The following is a 17,049-nucleotide window of genomic DNA, read 5'->3' on the forward strand; positions in this document are numbered from 1 at the left end:
CCCCTTCCCCCCCCAAAAAAAAAGAAAAGAAAAAAAAGAGCACAGAATTCAATGCCATAAGTCTCTATTGAGAAAAAAATAGTTCTCATCCCATTCAGAGCCTTAAATGAGAAACAAAAAAACTGAAATGATCTGCTGCTAGAACTAGTAAATGGGTCACAATGCTGATAGAAACTACAAATGTTTGAAAGTTAGTATTCTTTTTGTGGGGAGAGGGGAAGGGGCCTCCTTCCAGGGGCAGAGAGGGAGGGAGGAAGGGACAGAGAGTGAGAGAGAAAGAATCTTCAACAGGTTCCATGCTCAGAGCAGAACCTGACACAGAGCTCCATCTCCCGACCCTGAGATCATGACCTGAGCCAAAATCAAGAGACAGATGCTTAACCGACTGAGCCACCAACATGCCCCTAAAAGCTAAACATCTAACCATACGTGGAGAATAGGCAACTACAATATTTTCGGAAGTTCACCTGAAAAGGTACACAAGATGCTACTTCTTATACAGTAACAATGTATGTGAATAGGATGTAGACACATGTAAAGAGAAACTATGAAAAGCAAATTGGACACCCGTGAAAATACTTTGTAGCTGCTACAGCCCCTGGCAAGGAGCAGAGATAAACTGGGCAACGTTATACTTATCAAATTTCCAAAGAGAAAATTTTGAGTTGGTCCTAAGAGGAAGGAATGAAAAAGAAAAAAAGTCACTAAAAGGATGAAGAGGTTATGAGAAAATGTAATCCTCAATGCATTCTTGAGTTAAAAGGGAACCCCAAGCCAATGCAATGGGCTGCCCTGGAGGCACACTGTTAGATTATGGAGACAGGGCATTAAATATTACTGGAAAGAAGAGGAGCTCTGAGCCTTGATGGGGGCTGTGGGCTAGAACTGAGAACAATCACTAAGCTAAAAGTCTTGAAGATCTCCTTATTAGTAAAAGAGGAGACAAAGAGAAAAAAAAAAAAATCTATCCAGTTGCCCTGGGGAAAACAAGGAAGTCTGTCTCAGCTGAGGCTCCAGGCTAGGAAACAGATAAAAGTCTCCCTTCAGAGTCATGACCCCAAGCCTATAAATCATATACAGTTGCAACCTGAAGTTCAACTACCTGTCAAGTGTGTGAAGCCACAGAAGGGGAATGACCACAAACCATGGTCCTGAGCATGTGATATCTGCATCCATTTCCTGCTCCACGTTGCCTAGCACTAAGGAGCAGCAGACCTCTCCAGAGAGCTGGACCTCTGTGCAGCCCCAACCAAACACAAACTCACCGCCTGAAAGAATAAGGGCACACCGAATACCGCAGGTGGGAACCAGCAGAACAGTCGGCAGCAGGAGCAGCCCCAGGGATATCAAAGATTACCAGAATGTGAGATTTAACATGCATACTTGATGTGAAGCCTCAAGGTAACTCTCTTTCCTTGATGCAAGCTTTCACTCCAATGTCTCCGCTCTCCTCTTAAATGCTACTGATCTTCAGCACTGTACCTTCCATTTGTTTCCAAACCTCCCTAAAATTACTTGATATTACTGTTTTGTTTTTCAGAAACTTGAGAGGGAGAGAGAATATGTGTACCTGCAGGCAGGAGAGACAGAGGGAGAGAAAGAATCTCGAGCAGACTCGGTGCTGAGCATGGCATCAGATGCAGGGCTCGATCTCATGACCCCAAGATCATGACCTGAGCAGAAACCAAGGGGTGGATGCTTAACCAAATGAGCCAGGTAGGCACCCCCTACTCCTTTGGTTTTATATTTTCAAAGTTTATTTGGTTATCTTTGTTTGAAGGCAACATAATTATATTACAAGAACAAACAAGGAAATTAAGAACAAAAGAAATTGATAGCCAATTTTTTTTAGGAATATAAACAAGAGCTCCTGAATATATTACATATCCATAATATATTATACATTTATATATTTACATATTATAATTATATTGGAACACTTATGTAATCTACAAATATAATTTTATATAGTAAGACTAGGGTTTAATTCAGAATGCAAAGATGATCTAACACTTAAATATCTATTAATATAATTCACCACACAAACAAATTCAAGGAAAGAAAAAAGGCCAATGATCATCTCAACAGACATGAAAACTGTTTGGCAAATTGTAGTGTCCTTTCACGTTGATTTGGCAATCTAGATTTTGAAGAGAGCTTCTTTAACTTAATAAAAGATTGAACTAGCAAGTGTCATTGTTGATGGAAGTATTCCCTTTTAAAACAGAAATGAAACAAATTGCCAATTTTTTGGCATGCACTGGTGGTGATGGCCAAACAGTAAGAAAAACAAAAACACAAAAACAAAAAACAAAAAGAATTGGAAAAGAAAAAACGTATTGTTTTTCACAAATGAGATAATCAGTTACATAGAAAATACAAAGATGACTGTATGAATAGAGTTTAGCAAGTCTGCTCGATGAAATATCAAGTCACATGAATCAACTGTGTTCCTACAGAAATGCCAAAAAAAAAAAAATTTAGGTCATTATTTTAAGAACAATTCATTTACAAGAACAATATCTCTAATGTTCCTAAGTCTAAATAGTCAAAGCTTACAAGAAAACCCAGACAGAGAAAATATTTTAGGGGTAGAGAAAGATATTAAGATGCCAATATTCCCGATATTAATATATTAATTCATTGCAATAAAATAAAAAAGCCCAAAGGGTTCATCATAGCGTTTTGACAGGTTCCCTGAACATTGATATGGAGGTATAAATGAGTCAGAATAACTTGAAGAACAAAGAACCAGATGCCCTATAGAATGCCACATTTTATTTTAAAATCATAGTAGTTAAGACATTGTGATATTGTCACAGAAATACTTGAGTGGCCCAAAGGAATAGAGAGCCAGAAACATGATGCGAGACATGCTTTACCCAGCAACGGGGAAAATGGCTTAACTGTTCGTCTATATGAAAAAATAAATTATCTATGCCACATACACAGAAATCAACTTTAGGTAATATAAAGACATGTGAAAAATAAATCTCTAAAACTTTTAGAAGAAAATATAGCATATATTTATAACCCATAGATTTTTTTTTTCCAAACAAGGCCAAAACAATGACTAATTAGAAATTTGAGACTTTTGTGCTGCAGAGAACTTAGTGAAAAGAAAAGCTGAAGACTAGGAGAAGTTTTGGCAATGCACACATAAAAAGGCTTACAGCGAAACGCAAAAAACTTACTACAAGTCAAAAAAGGAAAAGCCAAACAATCCAACAGGCAAAGATAAGGATGGGTAATTCACAGAAGAGGAAACCTGAATGGCCAATAATCACATGAAAAGATAATTATCCTTAGAAGGAATCGGAGAGAGTTAAATATCAACTGCAGTCAGATACAACTTATCTCTACCAGGTTGGCAAAAATTAACACATCTGAAAACATCAAGAGTTTGTGAGGATGGTCATTTGGTGTTTGGTGGGAGGAGAATTGAGTACAGCTGCTTTGAAGAACAGTTTGGCCCAAACCACTAAAGTCAGACACGTCCATACATGGGATGGAGAGATTCTAACCCTAGAAAAACTCACACGTGTGCCCAAGGAGGCACGAGCAAGACTTTTCATTGCTACTCTTCTACGACACTGAAATGTCAGAAGCAACATCATGATGATATTCACCAAGTAGAGAAAGGGAAAACTGCAACATAAACAGGAAGGCACAGCAGTTAGAAGGAACAAGGGAGAGCCTTCTGTGGGCTGATGGCTAAAGCAGTTTGTGCAGTGTGACACAGTACACCAATCTCCGGAATGTTAAAAACTTGCAGAAATACTAAATATTGTTTCTATATTCCCACGTATGTGTACATATCCACCAACACATGCAGGGACATGACAAATATCAACTTACAACCTGAGCCAAGAGGGAGGTGTCCAACACTGGCTAAGACTACAAGGGATGTCGGCTTTACCTGTAATTATTTGTTTCACTGATTAAAGGCCCAATGATTTTGAAATGATTACATCAAAATGGTCAAATTTTACAAAGCTGGGTAATAGATATTTCACTGTTTTATAACACTCTCTACACTTTTCTGTATGCTTGACATATTAACACACACACACACACACACAGAGCTAATTGAGTCCAAGTCCCGGCCAATGGGTTGTGTTATCAATAAAAGAGGGAGTGGAAGGAGGGAGGGGGAAGGGTAGCAACAAACACTATTGCTAGACTTCACCAGGCCCAAGAAATGAATAAAGAATAAAATCTTTTTTTATGATAGTCACACAGAGAAAGAGAGAGAGGCAGAGACACAGGCAGAGGGAGAAGCAGGCCCCATGCACCGGGAGCCCAACGTGGGATTCGATCCCGGGTCTCCAGGATCGCGCCCTGGGCCAAAGGCAGGTGCCAAACCGCTGCGCCACCCAGGGATCCCAACAGGGATCTGGGGGACGCCTGCCTGGGTGGCTCAGTAGTTGGACATCTGCCTTGGGCTCAGGGCATGATCCTGGAGTCCTGGGATCAAGTCCCACATTGGGCTCCCTGCAGGGAGCCTGCTTCTCCCTCTGCCTGTGTCTCTGCCTCTCTCTCTCTCTGTGTCTCTCATGAATAAATAAAAAAATAAAATCTTAAAAAAAACAACCCTGGGTATGGATGGACTGATACTTCATTTGCAATTTCCTATTTTCTGGGAGACAGGGAGGGTATGGAAGGTGCCATCATAGATAAGTAGCAGCCACTGAGCTTATGAGGCCTTAGAAGTGGTGAGATCTGAGTTCAAATGCCAATTATTTAACACTCCCCTCTCAAGGCCTTGGTTTCCTCATCTATAAAATGGAGACAAAAATGTCACCCACTTTTAAGGATGGAGTGCTTATTACTCAGTCTCTGTAACATCTGTTCTCTTGAAACTTTTAAATTCAATAACCCAGAGAGCTTGACCTTCATAAACCAACGAGCACCTTCCAAACACAAGTTTCTTGAACTCACAGATGAAAATAGGAAGTCATTCATCCATGAAAAAAATGAAAAATTCTTTTCCATTAGCCCCTTTTTTTGTAGTCTAACAGCAGAATGTTTCCATTCTTATCTTATTCCAATTAAATTTGTTTTTCTTCTTACAGTGATATGGGTGTGGATTGGTATCTCTTTCTTCTGATGCTTTATCTGTCCCTACACAAATTCCCTACTGCTTTAATTCAGTATAACTTTATAATAAATTGTGATGTCTGGAAGAACAGCTTTTCCTACCTTGTTCTTCTTTAAGATGAAATCATTTATTTTTGACCTTTCATTTTTTTATATAAGTGTTAGAACTAACTTGTGAGGTTCCCCCCCCCAAAAAAATTAGGATTTTTATTGTGATCACATTCAATCTAGAAAATGTGTTTGCAGGGAACTGACATCAAATCAATGGATCTTACAACACATTGACACGATATCTATGTAAGTCTTCTCTAATATCTACTAAAGTTTGATAAATAATCTCAAAAAACTCTTACACCTATTTTATTATTATTCTTAGATGCTTGATACCTTTCATATACTTACACATTGCTCTTCTGGATAATTCTTTCATCTAACAGTCGTTTCTTTTTTATTACTGAGATATAATTGATAATATTAGTTTCAGGTGTTCAGTTTTTAAAACTAGAATTATTTACCTATTTAAGTCTGCTATTTTCCACTACCTACACTTACATACTTCCATTCTTACAAAAAGTTTGCTCTTCTGTGTCTAGTTTTGAGAAAGCAATAAAATGTGCAACCAAAAAGCAGTATTTAATACTTTATTTTTAATAATTTTAAGGAAAATATGCAAAAAATTTCTAAGAATAGATATTCCTGATACATCATCTGAAAAGCTCCAACTATCATCCTCTGTTTAGCTCCAACTATCATCCTCACAGATTCCCCATCATACCACCTTGTTTCTTCCACCTTTTTGTGTTCTGCTGTCACAGAATTGAATCCCCATCTGCAAGTGCAGTGCTGCCCTAGTTTTCCAAGCTAATCCCAAATGAGACAATGGGTTGATGAGCAGCTGAGTCTCCTCCACCTTCATGTGTCCCACAGAGGTAATAGGATCTTTGCTTGACCATGACTGCCGAATCCTGAGTTCCCACGGGTCACGCACATATAATCAAGAATGTCAGAGATAAGTCCAGAACACAAGCCACAGGGCTGGGATTCTTCTGGGTCCTCCCCTGCACTGTTTTTGCCAGATTTCTTTGGTCACCAGATCAAATACAATTAGGGTCATGCTAAATAGAGTTCCGGAGTGTGCAAAGCCCTTAAAGTTGGAGCTCAAAGCTGAATCCAGATGAATGGATCTTCTTCCAGGCCTCCACTAAGGCTCCCAAACCTCCCCATGCTGACTGGTAGGCATTCCAACTAAGTGCAAATATTCTGACATCAGGCAGCTATCTAGTTCAACCAAATCTCTATCCCTCTTCCTGCAAGACTGGAGGGTTCTTGCTCCCAAAGGGGGTCTGAATCTTTGAAAGTTACTTTATTGCGAACCCAGTCTTTCAAGATCTCATCTTCTTGATGACCCTTTCATTAACATCTTATCTAACGCTAAGAAACAGGCAACAGTCCACTATCACTTCTCTCCCAGCCTGTGCCTGCCTAGGAATGCCATTTACGAAATGGGCTAAGTTTAACTGAGGGGCAGTTCTTAAGGGATGCCATGCAATTATGAAATAGCAGCATCATCACACGCAGCAGATGAAGGGCAGATTTTTTTTTTTTGAAGGGCAGATTTTTAAATGACGGTCTTCTTATATATAGCAAGGTGTAGTTCTCAAAAGACAGAATTCTCCTGGACTCTGTGATTATGCTCTCTTCCCACTGGGAAACACACTGGGCACCACCCCACCATAGTGTTTATTCCAGAAAAGCTGCAATGAAGGTTCAAAGAAAAATAGCTGGAGAAGCTAGGCATAGAAAAAGGAAAACAGGCAAATGGCATGAAAATGTGAGGAAAAGGGAGAAAATCACATCCCCTCTGAAGGATAAATAAGTAGCTACATTAATTACTAAAGACTAAGCTAATTAGAAGGAAAATATTGGAAAGAAAAAGAAGCAAATGTGAAAGGTCTGATGTCTTTGTACAATTTTGTTTTATGAACAGAAAATCCAAAAGGTGTCCTCATGTAAGTGAGTGTGTAAAGAAGATGTACAAATCTACGATGGAATATTACTCAGCCATAAAAAAGGAATGAAATCTTGTTATTTGCAACAACGTGGACAGATGTAGAGGGTATGATGCTGAGGTCAGTCAGTCCAAGAAAGACAAATACTATATGATCTTGCTCATGTGTGGCATTCAAGAAACAAAACAAATGAGCAGAAGAAAAAGGAGAAAGAGACAAACCAAGAAATAGACTCTTAACCCTAGAGAACACACTGATGGTCACCAGAGAGGAGGCATGAAATAGGTGATGGGGACCAAGGAGGGCACTTGTCATGATGAGCACTGAGTCAAGTACCGAACTGCTGAATCACTGTTATCGTACACCTGAAACTAATATAACACCACATGCTAACTATAATGGAATTAAAATTAAAAACGTAATGAGTATGTTGTTAAACATTTCCCAACCACCACTGCCTGGACCCGTTCTAAATAAAATCACATGGCCTCGGGGTGCCTGGCTGGCTTAGTCAGTACAGCACGGGACTCTTGATCTCCAGGTTGTGAGTCTGAGCCCACACTGGATGTGGAGATCACTTAAAAAAAAAAAAAAAAAAAAATCTTTAAAAAAAAATCACATGACCTCTTATCATGTGAGCTAATTAACTCCCTTATCCCTCCTCCCTCATCTTTATCTTTCTTAAGTTAGTTTGGGGGGAAAAAATGTGCCCTCATATTCTGAAATAAAATATCCTCTCAAGATTTATCTGAGCGTATAAACAAAGGGAGAACAGATGAATTTAAATTGCAATATGAGAACAAATTTTACCTCTAATAGAAACATGGTTCAAGATAGAGTAAGTCAGAAATCTCAGTGTTTATCTATGCATGCATTTATTCCTGGCAATACACTAGAGTTTTCCATAGACTGTTTATCTAACTTGGCTTTCCTCTGATGGATCTTCTGGCATCCTCCATAAGCACATCATATACACAGACCATATGCAGAGGTAACCACCTTCTCCCTGTAAAGAATGCTCAGAATAATGATGGCGGGAAAAGTAATAAACGTCACATATCTAACCGATAGAGTCCTTAACAGATATTTTGCCATTTAAGCAGATAAAGGACTTCACAGATATGTTGACCTTTAAACTTGGGAGTGCAGTGTATATTATGTGAATTCTAGAGATTGAAAGAAATAAAACTGAAAGAGATGACTATATTGAAACATGCCCTAGGTATGGGACTTGAAGCAAAATTCACTTACGATCTAAGCCCAGGAATTCTCTTTTCTCGATTCCATGTTAGATGAAGCCAGACCACATTGTGTCTTCACTGCGTGGCACTGGAAACGTACTTCATATTCCAACTATTCACACTTTGGTCTAAAAGCACTCTCCAGCTATCTGTGATCCTTCACTTTAGAGACTGACAATTTAATAATTACAATAATTCTTTTACTTTGGAGCCTTCCGTGTAGGTCTCATTTTTTTTTTTAATTCTTCAGTGATGAAATATTCTAGCTAATATGTCAATCTACCTCCCCCTTAAAGGGAGGAAATGGAACTGGCTTTTAATCCTTAAAAACTCATCGAATAGTCTTATAGAGAAGAGTAAACTGATCTGATCAATGTGTCTAAAGGAAAACATAACTGCAAAACGACTTTTTGGAAAATTGGGAAATCAAATATGGATGAGTATAAAATGATATTAAGGGATTGTTTTTAATTTTGTCAAGTGTGATCATAGTATTGTGGTTATTGAAGCAAGTTATTTTTAGAGATGCATATTGATGTACAAGGGTCGAGGTGAGGGGCCATGATGCCAAGCATTTGCTTTATAATGTTTCATCTCCCAAAATGGGAGGAAATGAAACAAGTAAGACGAAATACGAATACCTGTTGAATCTGGGTGATGGCTATACTGGGATTCATTACATTATTTCTTTTTATTTTTATTAATGTTTGAAAACTCATAAAAAGTTCTTTAAAAAACAAGTCTTTCAATCTCAAAATACACAACCCATTTAATACAGAATTCAACTCCTTTCATCCAACAGTATCCAGTCTCTAATATCAGAAATAAAACAACTAAAACACACATTTTGGAAATACGGTAGATTTAGTTAGAGGAATCTAATGGTAATGATGTTCAAAAATGCCTGTCTTCCAGCAGACAAATAGAGATCTACTTGTATTACGTCAGAGCAGTGGATAAGAACCAGAGGAGCAATCTGTTAAGACACTGAGTACTTACCTACCCCAATTCATATCTTTAATGAAAGCTACAGGAAATCACTTGGCGAGATCAAAATCTTTGTTTCCTGGGCTTAAAACCAAGATAGCCGCTTCACAAAAGACAGAATGAAACCTTGTCAAATACTGAGAGAACAGAGTCCTCTCTTGCTGGAATCCCAGGTGTGAGGCTCTGAATACCTTTGAAAGTCTCAACACCAGTCCTGCGTTTGAGAGAGGCCAAACCATTCATGCATGTAGTGAACTACTGACCCTTCCATTCAAAAGGAAAATGAAACTTGTAATCTACCGTCATTGGATGCAACATAATTCAAGAAATGCTAAACAGAGTTCTGGAAACAGAAAATTGGCCATGAAGAGTGGCGAGACTTTGATTTTTCTATCCCACCCTCCACCCCACCACTCTGTGCCCGTATCTGCGGGATATGAACACACAAATTTAACCTAATGGTGAACATGTTCCTGTCTGCAGACACATCCCTGAAGCTTCCCTTGGGCAAGGAACTTTCTATCCATGCCTGGATGAACAGGGCGGTAAATGAGCTGCATATGGTCGTCCTGCTGCTGCTTGTACAGTTTCACCTTGGTCTTCATCTAGCTTCGTGAGAACAAGGTGCTTTCTCAACATGAGAAAACAAAATCCACCCCACTGTCTGGTCAGGAGTAAAGCGGGGAATACAAACGTGTCCCACTTCAAAGCACAAGGCCTATCTTTCACTAACTAAGCAGCAACCCCAGCCAGGGTGACAATGGAAGCTTTCGTCCCTATTATTGTTTGAAACAATCGTAGGCTATTTGTTCATATTAATTAGCTTCTATCTAGTATTAGGCAGCCTTGATTAGAAAAGTGCTCTTTGTCACCAAATGAATAGAGGAAAGCAAAACCAAAAAGCTTTTTTTTTTTTAAGTTGTTGTTTTTGCCTTAGAAAAGGATGGTCAGGCTTCTCACACTCGAATGTGGGTTTATCTCTATGCAGGTCCCTGAATTCACTCTAAAAGAATGTGAGTAGACGTGCCAGAGCCAGGCTGAGGCTGATGGAGTGAACTGCTTAGTTCGCCTTGCCTGCGAGATGGTGGATTTAAACTATTTTTACCTTCTCTGAACCCGGAGAAACCTTGATAATAGGAGAGTAGACATCAATACAGTGTCGGAGGCAAGGCAAGGGCAAGTCAGCCTTGGGCTAAAATCTGACACCACAAATTACATGTGAAGAACTGACCTACAGATAATCAGGAGGCCCATCACCGAGCAGATATAGGGACCTAAGTGACCCAGGGGTCTGCACCTCTGCAGGAGAATCAGCTCCCTCTCCCTGGGGCCCAATGCCCTAGTTTACAGCTGACTCCTTCCTTCCAGGTGGGCTTGGGTTCCTCCCACAATCGGAGGCCACTGTTCCTCAGCGTATGTGAATAATGGGACTTGCCACCCTTGTTGAGATGGATTAATGAACTAGTTCAACAAAACGGCCCAAAGTCAGGTTTGGAACCCAGCCCCCAGACTCCAAAGCTACGCGGGCTTCACGATTAATGTTAAATTCCTCAACGTAGTTGGAAAGGCACTGCGAGAACCTTCTCCAACCTTGTAACCTAACCCATCTAACCTCCTCTACAACCTGAAGCATGCTGATAAATATCTAACAATGGGCCCTTTCGGAGTAAGGGACTGTGTTTGCCCAATTCCATGGTTAAATACTCCACCCTGGCTGACTGCAGGCTACAAACATGATGTCCACTGGCTCACACAATTCCTGGAAATTTAACAATCAGATCTTGTGGCCTGGCAGGGCTGGCTCTAGCGCGTCTCTGCTTACGACCCCAGCCCCCAGTGGACTACAGCTCTCCTGAATGAACATCCGAATGTTATGGTCTCGCTCTCCCCTTGGGACATTCAACATTCACACATGCTGTTTCTCTTCCCTTGCCAAAGGAAGGATACATCAGCTCCCAGCCTGGTGGTCTTCCTTCTAGCAGCCTTCTCGGATCCTCCAAGTCTTTTCCTGGGTGCCCCACTTGACTCCTAAGGTCCCCATATTACTGTCCTAACAGGTGTGACACAGCTCTCAAATTTTGTTTCCTCATCTGTATGTTTCCCACTACATTTCTAAACCCTGCAGGCCAAAAGCCTTGTTGATCTTATTTATCCTCAGGATGCTTGCTGAACAATGTACTGAGCAGTACATGCCAGATTTTGTTCTAAGGTTTATACATATTATCTCATTTCATCCTTAAAATGATCCCATGGAGTTGGCTCTATCATTTTTATGTTCATCTGGCAGATGAGGAAACTGAGGCCCTGATGGGGTGGGTACCTTTCTCCCCAGGGCAGAGTAACTACAGAGCCCTTGTACATCCCGTCCAGTGTTTGACTTCTCTTCTTTCCATTGGCGATTCTCAATGAGAAAATTTTACTTACGTTTCAATTCTCCCTAATGAGAAAAATTAAATTATTAAGGAATAAGATGTCATCAGGTAGGGTTAAACTTTAGAGGGACTTTTTTTTTTTTAATCTCCCAAGATCCAATTTTTGGCCTCTTGGGGAAATCATCATTCCCACTGACAATGTATTTTCTAGACCTTTCACTATGTGCTTACATTAATGTACCATATGTTCATCCCTAAAAACTTATGGTCTTGTTTTACAGTTTGAATGACATCCTCCTGAATTAGTCTGCATTTTACTTTTTCCTCTACCAGGTATCTTAGGGAGAGCTGTGTTGAGAAATGTATTTCTTTTTTTTTAACCTGCTGCATGGTACTTAAATGATATCAACATGCCTGAATTTACTGTCATTCCACTATTGCATATCCTGGCCTCCAACTAATGCTTCAGTGAATATCTTTATGCATGTCTCTTGGGGCTCATGTACAAGTGTTTTTCTAATGTAGTTACCGAGCTAGGAAGAGGGTATATGCAAAGGGATATAATTTCAATAGATATTATCAAATTACCCTCCAGAGTGACTGTACCAATTTACCTTCCCACAGAGGATTTACAAGAGAACATACTTGCCCCAAGTGTTTATATTAAATACAATCTCTTTCTACCTTGGGCAGTGTTAAACATTTTAACTAAATGAGTCATTGAGAAATATTCCTCTTGCTTGCCAGCTGATAGTAGCTTATTTAAGAGGAAAGAAGCACACAGATAAAATGCTCCTACTGGAGATGCTGACAAATGTCAGCATTGTCAGGTGCTGAAATCCTTGCCCAGAAAACCTCTGCTAAGGCCTACCTCACTTCGCCAAAGGCTCAGAATGGCAGTCACATGGGGACAACTGCAGAGGACTCTGACGTGGTGACCTCAGTAATGGGCACTAAATCTCATTACCCACTTAAGAAGTCTCTGCAGCACCAAAAACCCTGTTGAGGGGAATGGAAACCAAAGAGCCAAAATCAATGAAATACTGAAAAAGCAAGATCCATTTACCAGAAAGAGAAATACACATGATGGCGGTAACACTAAACTTTCTGGAAAATATCAAATGCTTTAAAATGTTGGATAATAGGAGGACTTGATCTATATGATCAAATTCCAAGGTCTTTTTTAGAAGAGACAAAAAAGCATTTAGATATACATGAAGTAAAAACGCTCTGTTCTCCCTCCCGCTCTTTCTCCCCCTGCCTCACATACCCCTAACTTGAAATACATACAGCATCTAGTAGCCTGAAAATTGATACAGGACCAAAAAATGTGTGCAAAAACATTCTGCATCATCAATATTTAAATTTCAAACAATATGGCCCTTTTTCAAAGGTATACTTTTTTCTTGAACCTTGACTTAAAAATTATCATGAATGAGATGGGGGAGGTCACACTCTAAAAGGAGGGAGAGAAAATGAGGGAAGAGCAGATAGAAAGCTGTAATTTTTGTGCACCTACTATGTGCTCTGCATATTTCCTATCATCTACTCCATACAACCATCCCACGAAGTGTGGTGACATGAGGAGACACTGAAGCTGAGTGAGGTTAGCATGACTAAGGGCCATCCAACAATCAGGATGTGATTTCAGGCCTAATGACTGCAAAGGCTGTTACCACACCATCTGCTAAAACTGAAAGAATCCAGTTAATACTCTAATAGATCAGACTGTAAAATAATCTGAAGGCAACATTCTTGCCACGTAACTGCTCTTCACTGGACAGAAAAAGCAACTTATGACTATTGTTCACAAGTTTCTGGAGTTGCATCTTCTGTTCAAAGCTCCTAAAACAGGTCCAGGCAAAATAGTAATTATAGGAAGCAGACAATGAGACTACATTCAGAAAACGTGTAAGATTAGATCTGTTCTGAGATATTTCATTAAAACCCTAAAAAAGCCAAGAGAGGGAAAGCACAGGATTTACTTTTGTCTTGACTGGTAGTAACAGCCAGACATTCTAAGCACTGAAAACCAAGACCCCTATGCACAGAGGCTGCTCCACTATCATTACTTTCTCATTGTTCCAGCTGCTTCTTGAACTAAATAAATAGCACCTGCCTCACAAAAGCACTGTTATCCAAACGCCCACCAAATGATAACTACAAGTTTACATATGCACCTTCTGAAACTCAATGTAAATATCTGACAAAACTAAGATTACCCCAAACTTATACCAGGTTGAATCACTTACCTGGGGTTGTGAATTTACAGGGGTGGAAGTGGGGGCAGCAACCATGGCAGCTCTGTAGTTGTGGGCAGTGACCAGGCCCCAGCACAACAGCGCCAGACACAGGAGTCAAGTTACGTTAGCTATTGATCAGATCACGGTCATGCTAGGAGGAACTGTGTACCTGGAAAAGGATGAGAAAATACACATTTAGCCTGAAAGGACTAGTGTATGAGAGTGAAGTACCACTGGCCAAAGAAAGCAAAAATCGCTGTACAACATATCAACTAGAAGTTTAAAGAAAAGAAGAACCCAGAAGGGAGCATCTCGCATTTCTGAGCCAGGATTCCCGTACCACTCACCCAAATCATGTTAGGTTGATGTATTTTCAGAAGTCTGAATCCAGTTATTCTTGCTAAGTTAGGTGTTTTGAGGAGGCATTTTCAAACTGTAAGGTTGGGGACAGTGGGCCCAGGGGAGACCCCATTCTATCATTCAACAATAAATGAATTAAATGACCCACAATCGATAACTGCCAGTTTAAATCCAAAGGGCAAAGAGAATAATACCAAAACATCAAGTGTCTTAAAGATCAGCCAGTTCAAGCGTATCCAGTTGCAGATGGATAACTAAGGTGTGGAGAAGAGAAGAAACTATAGTCACACATTTTGTTAATGACAGAACCAGAAGGAGAGCCACAGTCAATTCCCAGTCTAGTATGGAACACAAGAAAGTGAGAATGTTCCATGTTTACATTTCTTCAGGAAACTTAGTCACCACAAAGATTAAAGAAAGGCAAGGCAACCCATAGTTAGAGGAGTCAGTTACAAGAATGAATCAAGTACTCCAACGGGTGTGGGGCAGAAGGAGGGTAGTTTCATTAGCCAGTCTTGCCTATGAGTGGGGAAGAGTGCGCTTCTACAGTCTTTTTCACATCCTCGGAGAGAGGATGCTGGATAGGCACAAAATATAAACGCATCTTCTGTTACTAACATGTTCATTAAGAAAATTCGAAAAGATGAATTCTCTGCAGTAAAGTGTGGCCCAACTTCTGTCCAAAGACTGATGTGATTGTTTCCACACATTTGATCCACAGGGAAATTTTTTCATTTTAAGAATTTATGAAAATTCTTCCCTTTTAAGAAAGTTCTCATTTTTAGGTTGTTTTCAGACCACCTAATAATATCCTTTCATTTATTCAAAAGATATTTATTGAACATCTACAGTGAACCCAGGAGCATAATGGATAAAACTGGGCCAGCCCCTGACCTCAGGAAGCTTTTGTCTGGAAATATAATTTCAAGTTTCACCAGCAATGCAAGATGATATCTGAACACTTTTTAACTACTGGAAAAAAAATACTTTTCATTATAGTAGCAATAAAGATTTAAGTCTTGAGCTGGACATTTTATCCAAGCCTTCTGAGCCCCGAATCCTCTGGCACTACTCTGCACTGGCTGGATGATGCCAGGCAAATCACAAAACCTCACAACTGTTTCCTAAGAAATAATCTAGGTTTAGCAGCCACTTCTATGAACTTAAAGTTTTGATTTTTATCCTGTTTTTGCATATTCTCCTTCATACTATAGTTTCAATCACTTTAAGTTTTGTTTAGAATGATGGCTTCTTCTTACCTTCTTCCTTCCTACCTTCTTCCCTCTGTTAGAGTGATTCTAGTTATTAACAGCTAAGGAGTAAAGCTGTCAAACTATTTTGGCATAACATTCAACACTAAATTCCTTAGGTGCCCTGATGTTCTCATTAATCCTCACTTTGGGGAGGGGAGGGAAGATTGGTTGTTTATCAATACCACAAATTTAAGTGAACAGCCTGGGAGAAAGGTATATTCATATGGGAGTGCCTTTTTGCCTGAATGCCAAGCCTACACTGAGAAAATTATAAGATCCTCTTGCTGTACTGCTTTATACTGAATGTATTCCTAGCATCATTTTGTGCCCGCCCCTTTTTTATTTTTCCTTTTTCCTTCTCATGTATTTATAATTCACACTGTCTTACTCTATCATATGTAGGGTGGACAGATGAATATGTAAATAGCATGATAACCAAAAAACAAAACAAGCAGGCAAGTGAGATTCTATTCTTAGACTCACACTATGTGCTAGGATCCAATAACTAAGCTAAGTCATTAGGCAATATAACCTTAAGAGATTTTCAATATTCAGAGGACACAGAATTGCCTGAAAGGTGAATAGAGAGCAGCTAGCCTGTGAAGTAGATGTGACAAATATTCCAGATGGTATCACTGCTAACAAGCAAAGGGGGACGCTAGGAGACTGGGATTTAATAAAAGCCTACGAGATGCTGAGCAACTCATTTTGCATACAGTTTGAGGTGGATACTGTTAATTCATTTCATGGACAAAAGCCCTGAGGCTTTAAAAATTTGTGGAGCGTACACAACCAAAGACACACAGCCCAAAAATTAGGGCGCTGACACCTGAACCAGGCCCCACTCCAAGGCTGTGCTCTTTCCACAGACTAGCCCCCTATGTGAACACAAACTAAGGATAGAAAATGCTTAGGGTTTGAGAAAAAATTTCAGATCGTCCCGAAAAGAAAGCAGGATGGCAGTCAGAGGTCCTGCAGGATAACTAATTTCCTCAAACTCTGAAACAAGAGAATCCTGTGCTGCTGCTCTCATCTGTAGAAAACTGTTATGTGTTCCCAGTTTTGATTTATGTCACACATCCTTGAGACACATAAGTGATAGCCCAGATTGTTAGTTTCCTATCTTCAAGAAGCAAGCAAGAAAATAAGGCAGGAAATAAACTGCCTTCTCCTAAAGCATTTCAGACTTACCTAATTAGGAGGCCTTTGTTGAATCTATTCTTACATTACAGGAGCCCTTTATGAAACGGCATATGGTTTCTTAACTCTAAAAATACAAGGGCTAAGCAATACCACCACAAAGGGTATAAATCAGCTCTCTTGTGGGAGTGAAGTCCTAAAATTACATTTATAAAACCAATTACATACATAAGTACATATGTACTTCCCAGCGTCTTTAACAAACTGCACAGATCATGGGGGAAGTAAACAAGATGACATCCTAAATATTGCCATTCAGTCCCTAACCAAGTAAGCCAGCTCAC

At 39.7% G+C, this 17,049-nt stretch overlaps 1 protein-coding gene across 5 annotated transcripts in view; it reads right to left on the bottom strand.

Annotated features, from left to right (window-relative positions):
* Positions 1 to 17,049, bottom strand: part of LPAR1 (lysophosphatidic acid receptor 1) — a 132,016-nt gene that overhangs the window by 63,094 nt on the left and 51,873 nt on the right. For 4 of the 5 annotated variants that reach the window (XM_038553091.1, XM_038553087.1, XM_038553088.1 and 1 more), the window contains exon 2: positions 13,962 to 14,121. In XM_038553091.1, coding sequence (XP_038409019.1) covers positions 13,962 to 14,006 — 45 coding nt within the window. In that variant the 5' untranslated portion in view covers positions 14,007 to 14,121. Of the gene's footprint in view, positions 1 to 12,580; positions 12,709 to 13,961; positions 14,122 to 17,049 lie in introns of those variants that run through there. The other variant, XM_038553092.1, reaches the window with a different exon arrangement.

The sequence above is a fragment of the Canis lupus genome, chromosome 11, assembly GCF_011100685.1.
Source record: "Canis lupus familiaris isolate Mischka breed German Shepherd chromosome 11, alternate assembly UU_Cfam_GSD_1.0, whole genome shotgun sequence".
In the NCBI taxonomy this organism is placed as follows: domain Eukaryota; kingdom Metazoa; phylum Chordata; class Mammalia; order Carnivora; family Canidae; genus Canis; species Canis lupus.